General features: G+C 44.6%; 2 protein-coding genes across 2 annotated transcripts; one reads left to right on the top strand and one right to left on the bottom strand.

Moving 5' to 3' along the window:
- The first annotated feature begins 966 nt into the window (after positions 1-966).
- LOC120357129 lies at positions 967-2,422 on the top strand. The gene is made up of 3 exons (XM_039446879.1): positions 967-1,071; positions 1,139-1,417; positions 2,302-2,422. The coding sequence occupies exons 1-3, from the start codon at positions 1,010-1,012 to the stop codon at positions 2,420-2,422; spliced, it is 462 nt and encodes a 153-aa protein (XP_039302813.1). The 5' UTR covers positions 967-1,009.
- Positions 2,423-23,057: 20,635 nt separating this feature from the next.
- LOC105206686 (putative nuclease HARBI1) lies at positions 23,058-23,924 on the bottom strand. Its single transcript, XM_039446878.1, has 4 exons — positions 23,920-23,924; positions 23,559-23,652; positions 23,335-23,483; positions 23,058-23,214 (listed from the first exon to the last, which is right to left on the bottom strand). Exons 1-4 carry the CDS (start codon positions 23,922-23,924, stop codon positions 23,058-23,060), a joined length of 405 nt encoding a protein of 134 aa, XP_039302812.1.
- Positions 23,925-24,849: the final 925 nt, after the last annotated feature.

Below are 24,849 nucleotides of genomic sequence, written 5' to 3'. Positions count from 1 at the left end.
CACCTACGGGGTGGTTCCGTACCGGAAAGCGAGACAAGTGATTATAACTGCAGTACTGGGTGCTGAAAATTATGACAACAAGGAGATGTGTACGTCAAAGGGCACGAGAAACGAGAATGGCTGGGAGAATTGATGCTGGACAGTCGGCGAGAATACGCATACATCGAGAGCCTGGATGTGGATTACGAAGACGTGGATAATTTGAATAATCTAGATGATGCTAATACTTTTCAATGTGGGCAACACTGTACGAATAAACATTGTGCTTTACAAAATGTATTCAAACTTTACAATTGGTGGGCACAATTGCATAAATAAACATACGTAATATAAAAGATACGTTTTTTTTTCCCCTCCATTACATCTACGTTTCTCCAACGTTTTTTTCATGTTTCTCACGTTTAGTTTAACGTTTTTTCATGTTTAGTTTAACGTTTTTTCATGTTTAGTTTAACGTTATTTCATGTTTAGTTTAACGTTATTTCATGTTTTTTTTACGTTTAGTTTAACGTTTTTCATGTTTAGTTTAATGTTTCTCCAACGTTATTTCATGTTTTTCACGTTTAGTTTCACGTTTCATGTACGTCATGTTTCACGTTTCATGTACGTCACGTTTCATGTACGTCACGTTTCATGTACGTCATGTTTCATGTACGTCATGTTTCACGTTTCATGTACGTCATGTTTCACGTTTCAAGTACGTCATGTTTCATGTACAACGTTGCTAGACCTCGAAAACGTGTCGTGACACGTTCGAGCGATAACGACGACAATGATGAAATTGTTTGATAGAGGGGAAAAGTATCCCCTACTCCTTAAAAAATGCAGAAGCATAAACGTGTCGTGACATGTGAAAGCGATAACGACGACAATGATGAAATTGTTGAAAGAGGGGGAAGCCTCCCCTCTCCTTAAAAGTGCAGAAGCATTAATCTTCAAATAAGCATCATAATTTCTTGCAACATCAGTATTGAATCAGAGGTTCGAACGAACGAACGAACGATTCGCAATGTACTTTGCCGAGGGAGGTAACACATTGTACAGTGGTGAAGTGAAGAAGGAATGCAATGGGTAAGTTTCGATATTCTAATAGCGTTTATGCAACGTTGTGTGATAAACTTTTGATTTTCTTTTACAGCATTTCGACGGAGCGTCGTACAGCGCGCTTATTGAGCAGACGTTACGCTTTGACAGCTACGAGTTACAAGTATTTGGAAATTGGAATTAACGTTGGTCCACCGAGTTACATGGAGATCGCCATAGGAGATCATCAAGGACGAGAATTGATACTGTCTGTCGAAACGTGGAAAGGTCTCTACGAGCAACGATGGAATATTTCCAAATTAATTCGGAATGACTACAAGGACAATTTTATAAGCGTCGGACCCTTTTTCGACAGATCCGGCTGCTGCTACAGGTGCGGAGGCCTTGGCCATCTGGCCAAGGCATGCACTGCAAAGGCGGGCTGCCCGGTCTGCCGAGACGCGGGCAAGCCCGCCGAGCATAGGATTGGCGCAAAGGGGTGCCTGGCGAACAAGCCGCAACGGGCACCCCCGAGCACCGAGGGCCGGAAGGAGGCGGGGCCAGCTACAACTCTAGTCCCAACCCCGCCCTGCTCCGGTCCCCATGGTGGTAGTTGAGGAGGAAACTCCTCTGCCGCAAAGGGAGAGGAGCATAAGAACGACGAACGCGGAAACCCGCGAAACCCAGATGGAGGTGGAGGAGCCTCAGGGGACAACCGAAAATGCCCCTTAGGCTCCTCCAGGCCAACCTCAACCACGCCAGGGCTGCGCAAGACATGGTTGCGCAGTGCCTGGCGGAGGGCGGTGGCGGGCTGTCCATCGTCGCCGATCCGTATAGGATCCCCGAGGGCAACCCCAACTGGGTTGGAGATCCCTCGGGGAAGGTTGCGATGGCCAGCCCTCATGTGCCGAGCGCTCCGCCGATGATCCCGATATCGGCCGGAGAGGGCTTCGTGATGGTCGAATATGGACCTATCGACGTAGTGGGGTGTTACTTCCCCCCTAGTCTTAATAGGGGGGAGTACGAGGAGGCCCTAGATGCCATGGAGAGCGAGATCATTGCTCGCTCTCCTAGGCCGGTCGTCGTGGTGGAAGACCTCAATGCCCACGCTGTGGCTTGGGGTTCCCCCCGCACAGACCTTAGGGGCCACCTCGCCCTGGAGTTTGCGGCGGGGCTCGGCCTGGTCCTGTTGAACAGGGGCCAGGTCAGCACCTACGTGGGGGCCGGGGGGGAGTCCATCGTTGACATAACGTGGGCTTCCCCCAACGCCCTTAACAGGGTGAAGGGATGGCGTGTGGAGGCGGGCTCCTTGGGGGAATTGTCTGACCATAGACTGATCTCTATGGAGCTCGTCTCCCGCCCCCGCGGAGGTGCGCGAGTTACGCCGCCGCAAACGTGATGGACGTCGATGGGTCTTGAGGAAGCTCGACCCGGAAGCCCTCAAGGTCAGCCTCCTGGCACCTGGCCGGGAGGAGAGGCTGACCTCGGAGCCGAGGAGGAGGCGGAGCGCTTATGCGAGATAATGTCGCGCGCATGCGACGCCTTCATGCCCCGCAGCCGACCGATGGCGCGTCGCGCCGCCTATTGGTGGTCCACGGAGCTCGCTGAACTCAGGCGAGCCACCGTGGCCGCCAGGCGGGCGCACACGCGTGCCAGGCGGCGGGGCACGGAGGAAGCGTTGATAAACGCCACAGCGGTTCTCAGGGACGCCAGAAAGGCCCTGAGGACCGCCATAGCCCGGGCGAAGGCCGCGGCCTGGGAAGATATGCTCTCCGAGCTGGATCGCGACCCATGGGGCAAGCCATACCGCATAGTGATGAAAAGGCTTCGCCCATGGGCGCCTCCAGTCTCGGAGACGCTGGAACCCCAGTTCCTCCAAAGGGTGGTGAACACACTGTTCCCCACCCGGGGGAGGGATATCCCGGAAAAGTCCGGCCCTCCCCCAGGATGGGCGGAGGAACTGGAGGTGTCCAGGCATGAAATGGTCGCGGGCTTCGCCCGCATTAGAGGCAAGAAGGCGAAGGCGCCTGGGCCAGACGGCATCCATGCCAAGATCTGGGCCCGGGCATCGCCTATCGTAGGGGAGGCACTTCGTGCCATGTACGCGAAGTGCCTCCGAGAAGGTACCTTCTCCAGGAGGTGGGAGAGGGTCCGGCTTGTCCTCCTTAAAAAGGAGGGGAAGCCCGCGGAGAGTCCCTCCGCGTACAGGCCCCTCTGTATGCTGGATGATGCGGGCAAGATTTTTGAGCGAATAATCGCTAACCGCATCATCCGGCATATGGCCCGGAACGGTCCTGAACTGTCCCCCGAACAGTACGGGTTCCGAGAGGCGCGATCGACAATTGACGCGATACGTCAGGTTCGGTCCCTCTCGGAGTCCCTAACGGGGGACGGGATGGTGGCGTTGGCGATATCCTTGGATATCGCCAACGCCTGTAATAGTCTCCCCTGGGGCGAGGTGGTGGCGGCGCTGAGCGAGCACTTTCGCCTGCCGCCCTACCTCGTCGCCATTGTTCAGGACTATTTCCGGGAGAGGCTGGAGTTCCGCGACAAAGACGGACTCCAGCAGCGGAGGGACGTGTCATGCGGCGTTCCGCAGGGGTCTGTTTTGGGCCCCCTGCTATGGAACGCCGCATATGACAAAGTGCTTCGTACGGCCCTCCCCCCCCCGCTGCTACGTAGTCGGCTACGCCGACGACACGTTCATAGTAGCGGGGGGACCTCCTGGGGAAGAGCAGTCGCAAACGGCGACTGGGCCGTGGCCTGTGTCGTCGGCGCCATCAAAGGCCTGGGCCTGAGAGTGGCCCCGGAGAAGACAGAAGCCATCTTTTTTCACGATGGCTCCTCCGGGGTACCGCCCCAGGCCTTCATCCTGGTGGACAACACCCGTGTCCAGGTAGGTGCAACCCTGAAGTACCTTGGGTTGCATCTGGACGGTCGCTGGGCCTTCGCTGGTCACTTTGACCAGCTGGCCCAGCGGTTGGGCAGGAGGGTGAATGACCTCAATGGGTTGATGCCCAACCTCCGGGGTCCGAGGGTGGGTACTAGACGCGCGTACGCCCTCGCGGTCATGTCCGGGGCTCTGTACGGAGCCCCGCTGTGGTTCCGCGAGGCGTTGGCCAGCCGCCGCATCAAGAAGGTGTTGCACGACGTGCAGCGGCGGCTGGCGCGAAGGATAACGCGCGCGTTTAGCACCGCTCCCAACGCGGCAATCATGGCCCTGGCGGGGCTCCCCCCGGCGAAGTACACGGCCCATGCCCTGGCGTGGACTTACGCCAGGGCAAAAGCCATCCGCCTTGAAGGGGGGGGGGGGTAGTTACCCCCAGGGCCGCCGTGTTGCTACGGGAGAGGGCCCGTCGGCGGGTGATGAGGTCATGGAAGAGGAACCTCATCGAAAACCCGCGGCCGGATCTCGGATCTTGGAGGCCGTCCTACCACACCTGGGCGAGTGGGTGGGCCGCCCGTTTGGCGGCTTGTCCTATAGGACGACACAGGTCCTCACCGGGCATGGCTGCTTCGGTGAGTACCTGTGCAGGATAAGGAAAGAGCCGACGACACAATGCCACCACTGTGGCGCCGCCCGGGACTCCGCGCGGCACACGCTGGAAGAGTGTCCAGCGTGGAAAGAGCTGCGCGGAGTCCTGAGGGCTGAAGTTGGAAATGACCTCTCCCTGCCGGCCCATCATTAGTCAGATGGTCGGCAGGGAGAGCGCCTGGAAGGCAGTCGGCAGGGAGAGCGCCTGGAAGGCGGTCTCCTCCTGCGAGCGAGTCATGTTGCAGGAGGAGGCCGAAAAGGTGCGGGAGCGTCAGCCTGGGGACCGTATGCCCCCAGGCGATGCGAGAAACAGAAGGAGCGGCGGAGACGGGGGTCACAATTCGTCTCGGCCCCCGCCCCGTCCGCCCCGACGGAGAAGTGGCCCCCCCCGGCCACGGAGTTCCACCGGGCGGCGGCGGGGCAGAAGAGCCGTGGCGGTCGCCCCCTCCCTCCCCACTATCGTGGAGGAGAGGGACGACGGCGACCGCCACGGGAATGAAGAAAGGGAGCGACCCTCCTCCCCTACGGCTGCCGGCCCAGCTTTTGGGACGCGCAGCCGCGGGAGGAGGGCCCCGCGCTCTAGTGAGCCCGGCGAGGCAGATCTGACCTAACGGTCCGGGGGAGCGATCGCGCGCGCTACTACGCGCCATCGCTCCCCCTCTAGCGCCTCGCCGGGGTGCTGGTGGGGGAGTGGAAGGAACTTCTTCCTACCTCCTCCCTCCCAACACTGAGAAGGAGAAGCCGCCACGCCGGACTAGTCCGGCGCGTAGGGGCCCGGGACATCTGGCCGGGGGGCCGGACTCCCGGGCTTTACCCCCGTAAACACCTCAAGGGGAAGAGGCGGGGGAGGGCTGGTGTCCCTCTCCCCCGACCTGAGGCCGGCTTGGCCTCACGGCCCCGCCGGGGGACCTGTACCAGGGTCCCACCGGCGCGCTGAGTCAGCCTCGGCCGACCGGTCCGGGGGGCTCCGGAAGCATGCTGCACGCGTTCCCGGAGTCCCCCAGTCAAGGACCAGAGCCGGACACCCGGAGGGGTTTTAGTGGGTATGCCCCCGTCGTCACGTCGACGGCGGGGGAGAGCCCCACATAACCGCCAGGCCTCCCCCGGGGCCTGGGGTATGCGGTAACGCATTTCCCCTCCGTCAACAAAAAAAACAAAAAAAAGGTCTTAGCGACGGAGAATGCTCTAGCTCTTCAGTCTCAGTCGAGCTCGCGTGACTGTAACAACACAAAAATGGGTTACGGTCCAAATATTCCCGTGCAAATATCGCTTCCGGAAATAGAATTAGGTTTAGTGGTGCCTGAGCCTCGTCAACCTATAAGTTTCCGGGAGTTGGTAATACGTTTTCGTGAGCTGGGCGCCCGTTACCGTTACTTTAGGCTGGAAGAACAAGCCGTTCGCCATCGTGGAGCGGTTGTGCCCATAGACAATTATGTAAATTGGTGGCCCGATGGACCAATTTTCCATGGTGGTCGCAGGAATGGCCGCTTGTTGCCCTTCCCCGGTATGGACTTGCAGCCTATACGCCGACCTCATCTCGATCGCTACGCGCTTCTAGGTGGTCGCGGGGGTGGTCGATTAAACATCCCCCGTTTAGACCTGCCCATACGCCCGCCTCGTCATCTACATGATGCTGCCGAAGCTGCTCCTCGTGGTCGGGGGGCAGCTTTATTAGATTTGATGCGACGTGAGAGGGCTCAAGGTCAGGCTGGACCTTCACGAGATCGGGCTCCGGACGAGGAGGAGGAGGAGCAGGAGAAGGACAAGGAGGAGCAGGAGGAAAAGAAGGATGAGAGGGCTCAAGATCAGTCCGGACCTTCTCAAGATCGGGTTCCGGATGAGGAGAAGGAGGAGGAGGACAAGGAGGAGCAGGAGGAGGACAAGGAGGAGCAGGAGGAGGAGAAGGATGAGAGGGCTCAAGATCAGTCCGGACCTTCTCAAGATCGGGCTCCAGACGAGGAGGAGGAGGAGGACGAGGAGGACCAGGAGGAGGAGAAGGAGAAGGAGGAGGAGAAGGAGAAGGAGAAGGAGGACGAGAAGGACAAGGACAAGGACAAGGAAAAACAATAGTGATAGTGGTGGTGGTGGTGCCAGCGGCGGGTGGTGGATCGCCCCAGCGGACCCCGCGTTAGACAGCGCGCATCCCCTCCACGCACCCGGCGGCGGCGGCGGGCCCCGCGGAAATAGCCGCGCACACCCCACAAAATATTCGCCATCGTATCGTTTATCCCCCTCGTGATGACAGACATTTCCGATTTCAAAAGTACAGTCATACACACCTCCTCGCGGTGTGATTTATTATGTTTATGTAAACAGAGTGACAAGTACATGGTCCATGTTTACATTAAATGGTCAGTTGCCTCCACGCGGTACATTTCAAAGGTGTCGGTCAAGAACATGGTCCTCGAATCGTTATCACTCTGTTTACTTAAACATTGATTACGAAGAACTACCGGTTAGGTTCGTACACGTGTCCCCGATTTAATTCCCCCTCGCCCCGCCCCGGGCGCGTGACATCGTCCCCGGTTAGACCCCCGTGAGACCCGAAATATTCCCCCCTTCCCCGCACGCGGCACATTTCAAAGGTGTCAAATTTATTTAAACATCGGTCAAGAACATGGTCCTCGAATCGTTATCACTGTTTATATAAACATTGATTACGCAGAACTACCGGTTAGGTTTACACGCGTGCCCCCGTTATAAGCCCCCCTCCCCCTCCACCACCCGGTTTGGTCCATCCGCGGGACCTTATCGCCGGTTAGACCCCCCCGCGCGATCCGAAATATTCTCCCTCTTCCCCGCACCCCCCTGAGATCCCTGGGTTTGAACCGGCCACTACATTCTACTCACGCTCAGTATCTATTTACCGTTCTCGATCCTGATCCGAAACTCCACTTCGGCGAAAATAAGCCGTAAAGATTCTTTGCCGCTGTCGAGGTACTCGGCGAGCCGAATTTCGAGAGAGCACATTTCTCTTCCTCATAGTCACCCCTTTTCTATTCCTGCAGTAGACTGCGTAAGAACGATCATTCTGGATTTGTACCTGATTTGTGAAAAAAATCTACAAAATGGACTACAATAAAGCTACAGAGTTAGTTAGAAACTATATGGCACTATATGCAAATTTGTACAATAATAAATTAATAGCTCTACAACGTGTACGTGCACTGTTTAAAACTCATCTACATATTCTGCCGCGTGACTGGTGCCAACAAGTGTGTTTAGACCAAGTATATTACTATCATAGACCAAGTAGGACGTATGTCATAGAACATCCGATGATGACAACAACAAAAATTATTTATTGTGAAATCCATAACTTCCGGGTGAAAATGGTTGGTATGGCCACATCCTGCTGGAAGATGCGCATCTATAAAAAGCTGTGAAGAGCCGAGCTACACAAGACCAGCAACTCAACCAACAAGTTCAATCGTCTAGCGTCCCCGTCGCGCACCCCGGGCAATGTGACTTCTGTCACAGCAAATAGAGATGGGCAAAAGGCGAAACTCTGGCGCCTAAAAACGAGAGCAACCCAGCTAAGGGAAGGGAAATCCCGACAGAAAAACCATGGAAGAAGGCAACGGGAAACCACCTCCATTACCGTATCCCAAGAGAATCACATGACTGCGTTCAACTCGAAATATTCCGGAGGTTTAAATAGTTCCCCAATCGGATCTCCGGGGGGAACAGATTTGAGCGGGGTCAGGTCGGCGAATATACGTAAGAAGGTCAATATAGGCACATGGAACGTGCGGAGTTTATTCGAGGCAGGAAAACTAGCCAACCTAATTCAGGAAATGAAGAGGCTTGACATCGATATACTGGGCGTGGCGAAGACTTGGTGGCCGGGCGCGGGATTGTGTAATACCGGGGGAGGTGCATTCTACTATTCGGGCAATCAAGATAGGAATCATCGGAAGGGAGTTGTGTCAGAAAGTTTTAAGAATTGCATCATCGACTTCATACCGTACTCGGATAGGATAGCGCTGATGAGGGTTAATGCAAGGCCAACCAACTTAAATATCATCCAGATATACGCGCCAACTGCTGATGCACCAGACGAGGAGATGGAAATATTCTATGAGCAAATAAAAGAAATGCTGAAGCTCACCAAAAAACATGAGATTAATATAATTATGGGCGACTTCAACTCTAGGATAGGGAAAGAAAGGTATGAGGATCTGGTGGGACCATTCGGACTGGGAACAAGAAACGAGAGGGGCGAACGCCTGGTGCAATTTTGCCAAGAAGAAGATATGAGAGCTACTAACACATGGTATCAATTACCACCTAGAAGACTATATACGTGGAGATCTCCCAGAGACAGTCCAGAGAACATAAGTCGCAATCAGATAGACTTCATACTTATCAATAAACGCTTTGGATCTTCAATTAACAGAGTAAGCACTTATCCTGGAGCGGACGTGCCCTCTGACCATATACTACTACGGGCAGCCATCAAAATCAAACTAACAAAGTATGCAAAATCAGCTTCAAAACGAGGAATTGCATATGAAAAGCTTAAACAAAGAGATATGAAAACTGCATTAAGCCAAAAAATGAATAGCAACATAGAGGAAATGTTAAAATCAACAGGAAATGAGCAAAGTCCAACCAGAATGTGGAAAGAGTTAAAAGATGTCATGATAAGCATCGCAAAAAGCCAATTGGGATACCGAGAGAGAAACCGAAGGCAGAGCTGGATGACGGATGAGATCCTCTCGCTCATGAACGAACGACGGATATGTAAGAATCAAGCAGATCCACGCAGATATAATGAATTACAGAGAAAAATGAGAGCCAAGATTAGGACAGCAAAGAACATGTGGTTACAACAGGAATGCGAGGAAATGGAAAGGTTGCAAACCCTGCATGATGATTTCAATCTACACAAAAAACTAAAGGAAACAGCTGGAATATACCGTAAAAGGACTTTTTCGACGATAGTCGATGAAAATAACAACATAGCCAACGATATACAAGAAAAGAAAAGAATATGGGAGGAATACGTAGGAAGCCTCTTTACAGACGAAAGACCAGACAGACAAATAGAGGCAAACAACGATAATCTCACTGGACCGCCGATCATAATGGAAGAAGTTAAAAAAGCAATAAACACCGCAAAAACAAATAAAGCAACAGGCCGAGATGAAGTGGCATCAGAACTGCTAAAGCTACTAGATGAGAAGGGATTAGCACTTCTCCAAAAAATTTTTAACAAAATATACGATACAGGAATATATCCCGAACAGTGACTTTCCTTAACCTTTGTTCCCTGACAAAAGAAAAACAATGCGAGAAAATACACAGACCACAGGCTGATAAGTCTCATGAGTCATACCCTAAAACTATTCTTGAAAATCTTACATCAAAGAATTTTTAAAAAGTGCGAGAGTAACTTCAGTAACTCACAATTCGGGTTCAGACAGGGGTTAGGCACGAGAGAATCAATAGTAGCAACACACGCTCTGGTGCAAAATTGTTACGACCAGAGGAAAGATGTATGCCTGTGCTTTATAGATTATGAGAAGGCGTTCGACAGAGTTCAACATCATAGGCTTATGGAGGTTCTCAGAAAAACAGAGATAGACGCAAAGGACATACAATGTATAGAAAGCTTGTATTGGAATCAAAAAGCACAAGTCAGAATTGACGGAGAGGAAACCAACGCAAATGAAATCCGCAGAGGTGTCCGACAGGGATGTGTTCTCTCACCCCTTCTGTTTAACCTGTACTCTGAGGTTATTTTTCAGGAGGCGCTCGGGGGCATTGAAAAGGGCATAAAAGTTAATGGAGAATGGCTGAATAACATCCGATATGCAGACGACACAATGTTAGTTGCAGACAACATGGATGATCTGGAACGGCTCCTTAACACGGTAAGACAACACAGTAAGGATATGGGATTGAACATCAACACCAAGAAAACAAAATTCATGGTTATTACCAGAGAACCGGATATGTTCAGAAACGCCAGCCTGACACTAGAAAGCAAGCCAATAGAGCGGGTAAATAAATTCAAGTACCTGGGAACATGGATGTGCGAAGACTGGACGTCGGAGACGGAGGTAAAATGCCGAATAGAAATGGCTCGCAAGGCATTCGTGAAATTTAAAAGAGTTCTCACTAATACGGATTTTGATCGGAATCTGAGAATGAGATTCATTAGATGCTACATATGGTCCGTGCTCTTATATGGGATGGAGGGATGGACATTGAAGGTCTCTGAAATGAATAGACTGGAGGCCTTTGAAATGTGGGTCTACCGCAGAGTTCTTAAGATACCGTGGACGGCAAGAACCACCAATGAAGATATCTTGAGGCAAATGGGTAAGAACCGGGAAATACTGATTACAATAAAGAAGAGAAAAACGGCATACCTGGGACATATCATGCGCAATGCAAAATATGAGCTGCTACAAAGAATTATACAAGGAAAGATCGAAGATAAGAGAGGACTGGGGCGCAAAAAGCTGTCTTGGCTCCGTAATATTAGACAGTGGACAGAACTGAGCACGGTGGAGGAATTGATCCATGCCACGAGGAACGGAGAGAGAATGCAAAGTGTGATCGCAAACATCCATTAGTGGATGAGCATACGAAGAAGAAGATAGTCACCCCGGAGACCAAAGTGGTAAAGGTTCTTTGCCGTAACCAAGGTACTTGGTAGCTCCGGGTGTTCCTAGCAAAAATCCATCAACTCCGTGCTAGCCAGAATCTCTGCACCGGCTATTAAACCAGACGCGTCGCGGGATTTATTCGACGTACAAGCGTACCGGGCTAGCCCGCGTAGTCGCGCCATCAGCGCGCCCCGCCGAATATAAACACAATCGCACCAAGAAACTCGGCTAGCCGAAATACTCGGAAATCGACAGCGGTTCCGAAAACCGCGAGATTTCCTTGCAACTTCGCGGCCAAGGCCGCCTGTAAATAAATTGTAAATAGCCTACCGTATTCGATTCTCCGAAATCACTGTCCGCGTCCTAAGAAATTAGATTCTAACCAATTATATTTCCGCCCCATCTTTTGTTCTTTTCTTTCTTTTTACTGTTATAAAAATATAAACATGTATCTGTGTTAAAACGCGGCGTTAAGCAATAAAAGTCACATTCGCGTCAATCACATCTCAATATCACGTGCAGATTTATTTTCTTTCTCTCGCTTCGAACTTATTCCGTTAATCTAACTGCGAGCTAAATCCGCGCATTAACGAAATATTGGTTGTTTCAACTTTTAGAATAGAAATAATTATATACAAAAAACAGTACGACAATAATTTCGCTTACCCTTTCTCCTGCTGGTGTTGGAAAACTTGTTATTTTTACACCGGTTTTGTCTAACTGCAACGCTTCTTGCACCTGCTTGCACCGACCCAATGAGAAATATTTATGGAATCGATATAGAATCGATTATCGTTTCTAGTTGGGGATGCTCACGTAAACCAGCCTTAAATGCAATCGTCATTGAGTGCATCCAGATGCGCAACCGCTCACTGAGAGCGTAAGTAACAATTGAAGACGATTGGTTCGTACCTTTGAATCCAGCCAATGATCTTCATTCGACCTATTCGGTCGTGTAACACGGATGTATGTAAGTGTGAATCGCGCGTATGTGTATGTCAGTTTTGAATCGCAATACAATTTTTAATAAAATTTTATATCTAAACACCAACCATTACATTCATTAATGATTATTTGTGTATTCTCTTACCTTTTTCTCCTGCTGCTAATGTATTTTTTCTTTACACCGTTGTAATGAGAAATGATAATGCAATCGATATCAAGTCGATTACCGTTTCTCGCCCGAGCGAGGGGGGAATGCGTGACCAAGCTCAAAATGCAATCGTCATTTGGTCCTGTGATACGGATGCAGAAACTGTGATAGGGGCGTTTGAGAAAGGAAAGAACATGTATAATTATTATCAAACACTATTAAAAATAGCCAAAACAACTCATTCGACCTTACTCAAGCCTTATTTCAAGCGGGTACATAAAAAAGAATGAAATATATACTCGCTTGAAGTAAATAAAAATGTGTAATAACAAGTGCATTAAAAGTGCATCTTTGCTATGCAACATACGTATCGACGAGTGCACTGCATCATGCATTTGCAGTCGACGCGTCCAATGATTATGCAAATAAAATTTTAACAATAATTTTTGTATAACTATCAAAAATGCACAAGTGCAGTACGATGCGTAATGCGTCGAAAGAGGTGGAATGCATCGTCATGCACAAGCACTTGTCGATACATTAGGTGCATCCCACTGTGCAACCGCTCGTTAAGAGCATCAATAGCCATTGAAAACCATTAGCGACAGTTCCTTAGAATTTTGCCCATGACACTTGTCGCACAACTTGACGCACCCATCTAGAGGCGCGGTCGCGACTCGCGCCTATGTAGGAGAAGCGAGTCGCAGACCGACCCTCTTTTACGCGAGTCAGCGAGTTCCAAGCATGCGAGATTATCAGATCTCAGTAACGGCTGAACCGATCAAGTTCTGAGTAGTCTCAAACGATAGCTTGGCCTCGACTTGTATAATAAAAGTGTTTTTATTTTTTCTCTCCGTGCCCTACGAACGGAGATATCGCGACGCAAAGTCCAAATCTCAATTTTTACATTTAAGAAACGTCATCGTCGCTAAGATTTTCTTGTCCAGTACATATTTTCGACACAGAGAGGCGTTTGCTATTATATTATATTAGCTATATTCAATCAATCATGTCATGCACCTTCATCTAACCTGAATAGTAGTTGTCATCTAACGCAACTGACCATTCCGTCACGGCGATTTCGGTGGAGCGAACAATCTTTTAATCCGTTTTCCGCCCGGTTAAGAATAATCAGTACAAAATTACCGTTTCAAAAAAAAGGTAAGAAAAGGCACCAAGTGTATGTGCGCGCACCTAAAAACTTTTATTTTTTTCTGCAAAACTCAAGTGGTACTATCTCTGTGTTAATTGAAAAACTTACTATGCCAGCCCATGTCGTAATATCTTGAACTTTAATATACCTTTGTGAATTACAATATTACATTTTATTCTATTTTTTTTTTTTCTTACAATTTTGCCAAGTTGAAATCATGTCTTTTATTACAAAAAAATACAAATTGCTTGACACTGCAAAACGCATGATATCAGTATAAAATTACCTTTTCAAAAAAAGGTAAAAAAAGGCACCAAATATGCGTGTGCGTGCACTTTATCTTTATTTTTCTTCTAAACCCAAGTGATATTATTTTTGTATTTCAACAGAAAAAATTTTTTATGCTAATTTAATTCTACAAAATCCAAGTAGTACTACTTTGTACTTTATATTTTCATTGAAAAATTTTCCTATTTTAACCCAATTGTTATGTATTTGATTCCATAAAACTTAAGTAATAGTGTAAATCATGTCTTATTACAGAAAAAAAAAAAATTACATATTGCTTAACACTACAAAACGCGTGATATCAGTACAAAATTACCTTTTCAAAAAAAGGTAAAAAAAGCGCCTATGTGTGTTGCGCGCAACTTATTTTGAAATTGTGTAATCTAATAAAAATGATATACGTTTATTAAAAAAAAAAATGTGTGTGAAATCTTTTAAAGTGCGCCTATTATAAAAAGAATATACTTTTTTTTATGAGAAAATTTTATTAAAATAAAAATTTTTTTATGTACAAAAACATGGTACCGATTGAAGAGAGCCGTCGTCGCTCCGGTTTTCGGATAATTCGCATACGTGCCACACAAGGGATGAAGGTATGTATTATGTAAGCCGTAAGCCAATGATTATCGCAAAGATGATGACGATCACAGGTTATTTTTTTCTTAGTATATGATAAATGTAAGCATATAAATATTTTGTCAACGTTCTGCGCTGTAATAGCTCTTATAAAAATTCCACTACGACATAGAATGTTTGACACTTCTTTTTCGCTTTTCTAAAATTCGAGGCTTAAAACTTTCAGGCTCTGAAAATAAGGGAACCACCGTGGCACCGTGAATCACCAGAAAAATCCACCAGAAAAGAAAACCAAACGCACTCCGAAATTTCTCTCTTGTTATCGTACACTCGCGCATAGTTTGGTTGCGAAAAGTTTTTCTTCTTTTTTTATTTTTTTATTTAGATATTCGAATGTACTTTGAAGAAGCAAACGCACGTCAGGGGCGCGTGAGTGCACGCCTCGCTTCAGCGTCCGTTGGAGAGTTCGTGTTCTTTCTTTCCGCGTAAACCGGCGTAAACCAAGCAGAGATTTGCGCTAATGCTTCAGCGGCCACTGACTTGCTTCTCGTCTGCTTCGGGTCGCTTCACGCGCAGCCCCTTTCTTTACTTCATTCGATCTTGATGTTCTTTCCCTCTCTCCGCCCCTGCCGACCGACGAACGAGTTTCCTCCTCCCTCCTCTCTTGCCAATTAAATGAGACTTAAAAAAAGCAATGATATGTGTATAACTGGTAGATCAGGTCAATATACGAAATTATCGAAATTATATAAACAAATATAAAATTACAATTTTTTTTTACTAATTTCGCAAATGCAGTATAGCATTTTCTGTTATTTGTTTAAATCAAAATGTAATTAGAAAATATATATTAATGTAATATAATAATTAAATTAATAATGAAAAAATTTTTATTAAAAAAACAATTTAAAATATAGTTTGTTTATTGGGCTGTACTAAACAGCAATCATAATTTCTGTCGAGAGAGAATGTTTCTTTTTTGACCTTGTTATAAGTCAATTTCAAATTTTGCCGATAGCAACGGACGTATAAATAAATACAGTGAGAGTGAAAAGACATTGGAACAGAGAAAAGCAACTGAAAACTCACAGTTGGAATAGTTACGCTGTATAAGTATCAACGAATACACGATATTCGTGTCTGTATCGTATTAAGGATACAATCGTATCTTCTATCGTATAAAGTTTTGCAAAATTCGACATAATTTGTAAAATATGGACCGAATAATTAAAGTTATAAAATTTTTAGCTGACCAATTTCTTGATTTTTGTCTAGACATCTTTGATGTCTGGATAAGTGCAAACTATGCACATATTGTTCCTGCAACTTCTGGTAAATAGTAATGGATATTATTAAATCATGCTATTGAATATCAATTAGAATTAACATAACTAATATATTAATAATTAAATTAATAGAGAATGAACAAGAAGCAATTAGAAACTTTTTGCGCGTGTTATTGAGCAATATTATTGATCATCTCGCACAAAGAATGACGAACAGAACTTTAGTTGGATGATGACAAACAGAACTTTAGTTGGATGATGACGAGTAAGTGTAATGTACTTCATAATAAAATATAATTAAAAGTACAATTTAATTTTAAATATTAATATTTTTTTTTAGAAAACATCTACGTCATATGGAAGTGTATTCAACATATTATCTATTTTAAATATTTTATAACAATTTATTATCACAAACATGTCACAGTATTGTAATAGCTTTTTTTATGTTATCAACATTTATTCTCTATTCATTCTCTTTGTCTTTAATACGTTTCGATTTGATGTGAATTAAACTTGTTTGTGCATGTATATTGTGACGTGACGCTCCGTAGCGCCGTCCCAGAGAGCGATAAGGCCGTGGAGGGTACCCTGGGCCGCGCCTCTCTCTCTCCCCGAGAGGGAAAAGGGGACGCGAAGGCCCCATTTTATTACCGCGCCTTACCGCTCTGTGATTCTAATTATCCGTGTATTTTGGGCAATGTAAAATAAACTTTATTGAGAGCGCTAGGACGCATCGAAATCGGCGAAACCCGAGCGGACGGCAATGCGAATTGTGTGTGCCCGACGAAGATCCGAGCGGAGGCGTCGAAGAGGAAGCCGAAAAAACGACGGAAGTCGCACCGCTGCCGAATCCGCGCCGAAAAGCTAAGTCACGGTTCCGCCTATCTATTACTACCGCCTATCTTCCCGAACACCGCCTGTATTAACGCCATCCTTTATTGTAGCGAATCTTGCCGGAGGAGCCTCCAAATAAAACCAGCGGACTGCAGGCCGCTGAGCCATCATCCCGGAGAACGCCGTCAAAGGCCCGGCCAGCCCGACGACCGCAGCAGGGAATAGAATTCGAACTTGGAGCGTCAACGCCGAGAAAGATTTCGGAACGTCCCGTTCGTCCCGCCGACCGCTGAGTAGAAGAACGGCAGTCGCCACACAACGTGACAACGGTGCGGGGCACCGAGGGAAAGCAAGAGGGCAAATCGCGAGTATCGGAGCAAGGAAGAAGGACGCACTACCGACCGCTCAAGAAAGACTACCGCTAGGAGCGAAAAGAATGCGCGTGGGAACGCGAACCAATCATCGGCGTAAATCGGCGAAGAGGGACGTTGTGACGTCACGAGGAAATTCGGCGAAACCCAACGAGCAGGAAAGTGCGGATCGGCTTATCACTGTCGTGTGCGCCACAGCGACGAGAGGTACCAGTCCGGGAGGCGCCGATCATCGCCTACCGATCTATCATTGTAAGCCGCCGCTCCGGTAATCATAAGTTAAGTCCTTGAGTGAGAGTCGATCTCCGTGCATTTCCCGTAATCATACCGTATACCGCACTTATAAAAGCGGAGCCTCCCGCGAGTAATTAACTGAGCCGGAGTGAAGACACTTCGAGAGAGATCGACCGCAGCTCAAGAATCGTTAAGTCCCTCTCTGGGTGCGGACACCGACAGTTGCGCGTATCGTCTAGTTTTAAGTAAAATCGCGTATCGTTCTGTGTCGCGTAATTGTGAATTGTCGTCTCGTATCGAGCCGTAGTATTAAGGATTATCGTACCGTATCGTACCGTACCGGGGTGATTTCAGGGCAGGATTGTACTCCGGGCGAACCCGTCGTGGAGAGTTTTGGTAATAGCGGGATCGCTCGGTGCGTGGAATTCGCGCGGTTCGATCTTGGCGAGACGCGATACTGTTCGGTCTCCGCGAGATTCGCAACGCCGTGGAGTTGCCACGAAAACCACCGGCGATCGGGATTCCGCGAGGTAATTATCGGGGTTATTAGTCGCGAGTGAGCACTGCCGTTAGGGGCGTGACGCCCGTGCGGATTTCATGTGCGAGGAGAGTATTGTTCGTGCCGTGCGAGTTCACGTGATGATCATTGTCGTGTCGTAGTAATTATCGTGCCGCGTATTTTGTAATTCGTCCCGTCCTGATGTGTTCTGCGATTTGGTGATCTCTCGATTTTCTTTGATGAAAAAAAAAAAAACGGGCGCGTGAAGTATGCTGCTGCTAGAGATTTTGCCCATTTTTGATTTTATCTGTCACATAATTTGCTGCTCATTGGTACGGGAGTGTCCCGTTAGACCACGTTGCGATTGATTACAGTCATTTAGAGCGACCGGTGCCTAGAGTTTTTCCACTGTTTAACACTGTAAGTGGCTGGTGGTCAATCGCAACGTGGTCAAAAAATTTCCATTCCATCGGTAATAAATATACTTTCAATATTTTTGATTTTACTTCTTTTTGATGGTATTATATTTGATTTCATTCATTGCAGTTTTGGTATGGTTTAGTTTAATTTTTTATTTAAAAAAATGTACTTGGCGCTTTTTTTACATTTTTAATGTTTCTTTTTAGTCGGATTTCATGAATTTTTGCAAAGAATTTTGTTACCTTAATAACATATTGGAAAAAAATATACTTAACGCTTTTTTTACATTTTTAATGTCTTTTTTAGGCAGATTTCACGAATTTTTGCAAAGAATTTTGTTACCTCAATAATATATTGCAAAAAAATATACTTAACGCTTTTTTTTACATTTTTAACGTTTTTTTAAGTGGATCTCACGAATTTTTGCTAAGAATTTTGTTACAATAATAATATTACAAAAACATATACCTATGAGTCTTTTCTACATTTTTAATGTTTTTTTAAGTGAGTTTTTCTATCTGTATAAATAAAAACTACACGTGCGGTACAAAAAGAAAAAAATAAGAACACTTTTGTAATGCCATTTTATCCAAACTATTGTTTCAGATTACTTAAACTTGATCGGTTTAGTTGTTATTGAAATCTAATAATCTTACATGCTTGGAAGTCTATGCTAAAATCATGTAGTAGAGATACCTCCACTGGTCTATTTTAAGAAATCATAAACTAATCACAAAACGGTATGTGATAGTTAACAAATTTTGTGGTAAATATTTTGTTACAGTAATAATATATCATAGACATAGTAAGGTTATAGACACAAAAGAAAATGTATATGTTTTGTAAACAGTCGCAAAAGTAATTATCTGGACACAAGAAGAAAAAAAGAACAAAAGAGTGCGGCAGAGAGCGAGGGAGAGCAATAAAGAGCGAAGGAGAGCAAACGGCGAAAAAAAATCAAGGGAGAGTGATAAAGAGCAAGGGATGAGGGCGTAAAAGAGCGAAGAGTGATAAAGAACGAGAAAGAGCGAAGAAGAGCAGTAGAGAGCGTAGGAAAGCGATAGACAGGGAAGGAGAGTGAAGGAGAGCGAGGGAGATCGAGGGAGAGCGAGGGAGATCGAGGGAGAGCGAGGGAGATCGAGGGAGAGCGAGGGAGAGTGGTAGAAAACGAGAGAGAACGAGGAAAGGCAAAAGAAGCAAGGGCGAACGGTAGAAAGTGAGGGAGAGTAGTAGGTGAAAGAGAGAGCAGTAGAGGTCAAAGGAGAGCAGTAGAGGTCAAAGGAGAGCGGTTGAGATCGAGGGAGAGCGGTAGAGAATGAGAGAAAGAATGGTAAAAACAAACGAAGGAGAGCAAGAGTAAAAAAATACGATAGACAACGAAAGAAAGCATGGGAGAGCGAAAGAAAGAGCGTAGAAGAAGGGTAGAGAGCAAAGAAGAACGGTACAGATCGAGAGAATAGAAGAAAGGGGGAGGGAGGGAGAGGGGGGCGGGAGAGAGAGGGGTGAGGGAAAGAGAAGGGGTGAGGGAGAGAGAGGGGTAGCGAGGGTGGGAGAAAAAGGGGGGTAGCGAGGGAGGGAGAAAGAGGGGAGTAGCGAGGGAGGGAAAGAGGGGGTAGCGAGGGAGGGAGAGAGAAAGGGTAGCGAGGGAGGGAGAGAGAAAGGGTAGCGAGGGAGGGAGAGAGAAAGGGTAGCGAGGGAGGGAGAGAGGGAGGGGAGAGAGAGAGAGAATAAATGAATGAATAAATAAGCTTTTTTTGCTGCCCTAGGGAGCTCTCTAAGGGCTGGTGGGTACAGAGGTAGGTACAAGAAGAGGTGCAGATGCACTCATACTAGCTGATTACAATAGTGAAAATAAAAAGTAATACATGCGGAAGAATATTATTGACAGGCGAACTTACAACTTATAACAAAATAAAAATAAAAATAACAGTAACAATAAGAGTAACAGAGAAAAAATATATTATAAACAGAGAAAAAAAGATGGGTTCTCAAGCATTTATATCTTCGCCCAAGTTTTTTACTTGTATCAGAAATTGTTTCGGAAAGTGCACATGTTTTCTCTTAAATCAGTTTATTAAACTCAGCCGATCTTTGACATTGTTACACATGCGAATTCGTTTCATCAAAGCGTGTATAAAATATAATCTCACTCCAACACATTTGAATATCTATAGAATATTGTATTGTTCCAAAAGACCTCGTCAAATAGTCTGGGGGTCGATTGTGTATCTTTGTCGACTTTTCTCACTTCTCGTATTTTCATCTCACATGAAAAAATACGCGCGATTGGCTATGAGCATAGTGAAAATGCGATATCCCTATGCTCACGCGAGTGAAAATTACAAATGAGAGTGCGAGATGAGAGCAATGGTAGAATACATAAGTTATCTATTCTACCATTGCTCTCATCTCGTGGTCCTTCTTAAAGGCTTATGTAACATAACCTTTTAAGAAGGACTCTGTGCCGAACTCTGCCAAAGGCCTCTGAGGAGAGCGGTTGCAGGCTTTGCTATGTGTGATAACTAATAGACCTGTGTCTGATTTGGTTCGTCCATCTGAGCTGGACTGTACATTATTTTGACTTGATTAAACTTGGAAGCATTGGTAATTCTTTCCTTGCGTTTTCATCGTCTTTGACTAACAGAGAAAACAAGAGAAAAGAAAAGGGAAAATTTATATCGATTGTAATGGCGGAAGCCGTTTTCTTTTGAACGCGCCACGAGGCAGGAGTCGTGTTTAGCCACTATTTGCATTTACATTAATCACATGAAGTCCACGTTTTTATATCGTACCACGTACCGTCCACAAGATCGAGGAAAAGTGGTTTGCAATCTGAAAATTTTATGGGAGCGTTGCTTTGAGAGAAGAAGAAATAGCCAGGAACAAATGTTAGTTGTAATTTTTCACTCAATGTAATTGTTATACAACGTACTCGTTATATAATAGTTACATTGTTGAACGAGAAATTACAACTAACATTACAACTTGGTGTTTGCTGGGATATTTTTATGCTCAAGAAAATTTGATATTCTAAACATATTATTAGAAATAAAAATGTATATGTTGAATAGTTTATATACATCAACATATACAAAAATGTATATGTTAAACAGTTTATATATATATTGAACAGTTTATATACATGTATGTTTAAAATGAACTATTGAAAATACCATCGCACAACATCTCTTCGTATTTGTTCAGCGTTATTTTCGTTTAGACCATTGTACGGTATTGGTGCTTGTATATCTATGTCCTCTAAATATATTTCATTTGGAGGAATTCTCCAATTTATTGCAATGTTGTGTAGAACACAACACGCATTTATAATAAGAGCTACAAAGGAAAAAGTATTATATAAAATAAAAGATAATCAAATATAATAATATTGTTCGGGATGGCGCGAGAGACGAGGACGGGGTGCGAGGCGTTGTCTCTTTTCCCGATTTCGCGAGAGATCGACGTTCGCGAGCGGGAAGCGAAGGCCGGCCGTCGTTAGGCGATGACACGGCCGCGAGCGCGAACATGCGCTCGCGCGTGGCAAACGGCGAGCGGGAGCGTGCGCTCGGGCCGTGCTGAATTGCCAGCCAACGTAGCGACAAATATTGACGTCTTCGGAATTCGGCGATCCTTCTGGAAAGATCCGGAGAGCGGAATGTTGTTGACGATCTCTTGGTTTCCCGCCGGAGTCTTTCTGGGAGGATCGCTGTCTTTATAAAGCGCGAGAGCGAGACGCGCGTCGCAGTCGCAATTGAATCTCGGGGTAGATAGTCCGCAAAAGTTAAAGTGCGTGAATTTGGAAACAGCTCGCTTCCCTTGATCGGGTTAGTAGCGCTATCGACAGACGTCGATGCGTGCGTGAGCATTGCGTCCGTTCCAATCGTGTTGGGCTAGTTACAGTTCGAGCGCGGTAATCCACGGATCCGTCAGAAAAAAGAACATCTTCTTCGCGTTGACTCACATTCTCTTTGTCAGGCAGCCGCCGAAACCGTCTCCGTCTCAAAACTTCGTTTCGCCGTCTCACAGTCTCTCAATTCAAGTCAGAGCGCGAACAAATATTAAAAAATATTTGTTTTCATACAGAAATTATGCTTAATACCTGCAAATTTTGGTTGATAATGTAATGCCCTTTCTTTTCGTAAGCATCGCCATCGTCCTTTTAATACACCTATACATCTTTCGACAGAAGATCGTGTCCTTGTAAAATGTTCCCTTGTAAAATGTTCGGTATATCTATACTCTGGAGAATTAATAGGTGCATTTAGAAATGGTTTTAAAAGATAAGGCTTAAGCGGGTAGGCAGAATCTCCTAAAAAACATTTTAAAACACATATATAATATAATATATAAGTATGTATATAGATAGATGATAGATAGATAGATAGCAATTAAAGAAATAGATTGCTTATTTTTTTATAGTTTAATATTATAAAGTTTTGAATGTTTTAAAGAACGAAAAATAAAAAAATAAATTATATAATTTATATTTATATGTTTTCATTAATTATAGTTTTAGTAATGTTTATAATTCTAATTACCATCTATTTCTATTATTTATTAAGTAACTTAAAATATTGCTTAACTACGGTTACGGTCCACTTGACGCTACAAAAACTTCAAAGAGTTTGATTAACCAAGCAGAACGAAGGATTTTATAAATTCATCAATCAAAGAATGTTTTGAAGTGTTTGTATTGTCAAGTAGAATTATAACACCAGTTATTTGAATGTTAAAACATTTACACAATATTTTGAATACTGCTTGTTAAAATTACAAATGCTTATAATTAATAGAGAAACATGTAAATATAATTAAAAATATTATATTATTTATAGTCATACCTATAAGCCATGATCCTCTTTCGCCTGCTTCTTGCTGCCTTTCTAAATAATTGAATAAACGTGATGAACGAAAAACTCTTGAATCATGCGTTCTCCCTCCGTGACTTGCATTTACCGATAATATTTCATTATTATAAGAAGAGACCTAAAAAAGGAATAGAAAATATTATAATTAAATGATACGAATTATAGTATTTGTAATTACAATACAAAGCATTTAATATTATTATAGTACAAAGTTTCTTTTTACATTTCAGTAATTTATTTTTTTATGTTATACATTATATTAATTTTTCACTTACAATCATCACATTTAATGAATAATATAGTTTCCTATTGATGAAGAGATGTTCTCGTACAGTATTTGGTGCAAAAATGGCAATATGCGTTCCATCAATTGCTCCAATTATTCCTGGGAATCCAGTTTTTTCAAAAAATCTAATATTTAAAAAATCAAATAAGACTGCAAATATTTATTTTCAAACTTTATGTATATTTTCTATGTATATTACATACTCTCGTTTAATTTGTTGTTTTCTTCTTTCTGTTGTTGGAAACTGGATCCATTGTCCCATAATTCTATTTAATGCATTTATCGTAGCATGAATAGATACAGAGATAGAAGTCTGACTCATGCACGATAAAAAGTCTTGTCCCACTTTTCTTTGATATGATCCAGATGCTACAAAATGGAGCGTTGCAAATATCTGTAATAAAATCATATAGATTAAGAATACATAAACAAAAAGGGAAAAGAAAATTAAAAAAAGATAATTATTTACTTGTAAATGTGGAGGAATTGCAGTTTGTCTTTGTACAACTGGCATAAAAGGTATTAATTCATTTATTAATTGCACAGTTGCTGCTTTAGATAATCTAACACATATAAATATTACATAATTTATTTATATACTTATATTATTTTAACTTATTTATTTATTATTATTTATTATTTATGACTTATTTAAATACTTATATAATTATTAATTTATTTATATACTTCACCTATACAATTTTCGAAATGTATTATCTGGAATATCAAATGGATTCTGAGTATCTCTCAGTCTCCTCCTTAATAAATTTAAATTTCTTTTTCTAATTCTATTCGCATTTTCCTCTTGCTCCATAAAAAGTAAAAGATACTCCATTCTAAGACGATACAAGACTTCGCAAACTCGACCAAATTCGACACAGTTTGATTGAACTCGACATCAAAATACTTGCCGAGCAAAGTCACCTGAGAAATGTCGCATTTCCACTATGGTGAAAAGTAGCCAATCAAGTGAGAGCTCACTTTTACCATTTTCACTAGGTTTTGGAATACACAATCGACCCCCTGGACAGAATTAATAATAACTTTATTAACATTGTACTAAAGTTAGAACTTAAAGATGCGTACAAACATTTACATTTTCTAAGGGACCGTTTTTATAGGACCTCCAGAAGCGTGTCGAACGTCCTCCCCCCATTGATCAAAAGTGATTTTTTCACATTTACAAGAAAAAAGGAACGGTTGATTGTGGCGGAGGGAGATCTCCAGGATCGATAAAAAGATTGATTGGTTGAAACAAAAAAAGCGTCAGTTTTGGATTAACAAGATAAGACACATTACATATGTCGCCAAGACTTCTGACGTGTCTAACGAAAAAACAACTTTTTCTTTCCAACGGTTTACGCCTGTAAATGAGACAATATACCAAATCCATGTGTCTCCCTCCGAATTCAATTCTGAGATTCCTCTAGACACTTTGCATAGCGATTGGTTTACTAATCTGAGCGGTACCAATATCCCGAAGGACGTCCGATATCTTTTACAACTGGGGGGCCGCTTTAGGTTACCGTTGTTGGATAGTGATAGAGGAAAAACATTATTAGAATTTATCAAACATATAGAACATCTCAAAATACCGAGAAAACATACATGTAGCAATTAGGAATCGTTCTGTGTCGATCTTGGAGAGCTTGTTCCGTAGCGACCGTCCGTCAAAGATCAATGACCAGCTAATTAAAGACTGGTTACGAACCATGGGGAGATTCGTTAGAGAGCATCCTAATATTTTGTTTACCAGAGCG

This window comes from Solenopsis invicta, chromosome 3 (assembly GCF_016802725.1).
Source record: "Solenopsis invicta isolate M01_SB chromosome 3, UNIL_Sinv_3.0, whole genome shotgun sequence".
In the NCBI taxonomy this organism is placed as follows: Eukaryota; Metazoa; Arthropoda; class Insecta; order Hymenoptera; family Formicidae; genus Solenopsis; species Solenopsis invicta.
This window is presented reverse-complemented; position numbering and strand designations above follow the sequence as displayed.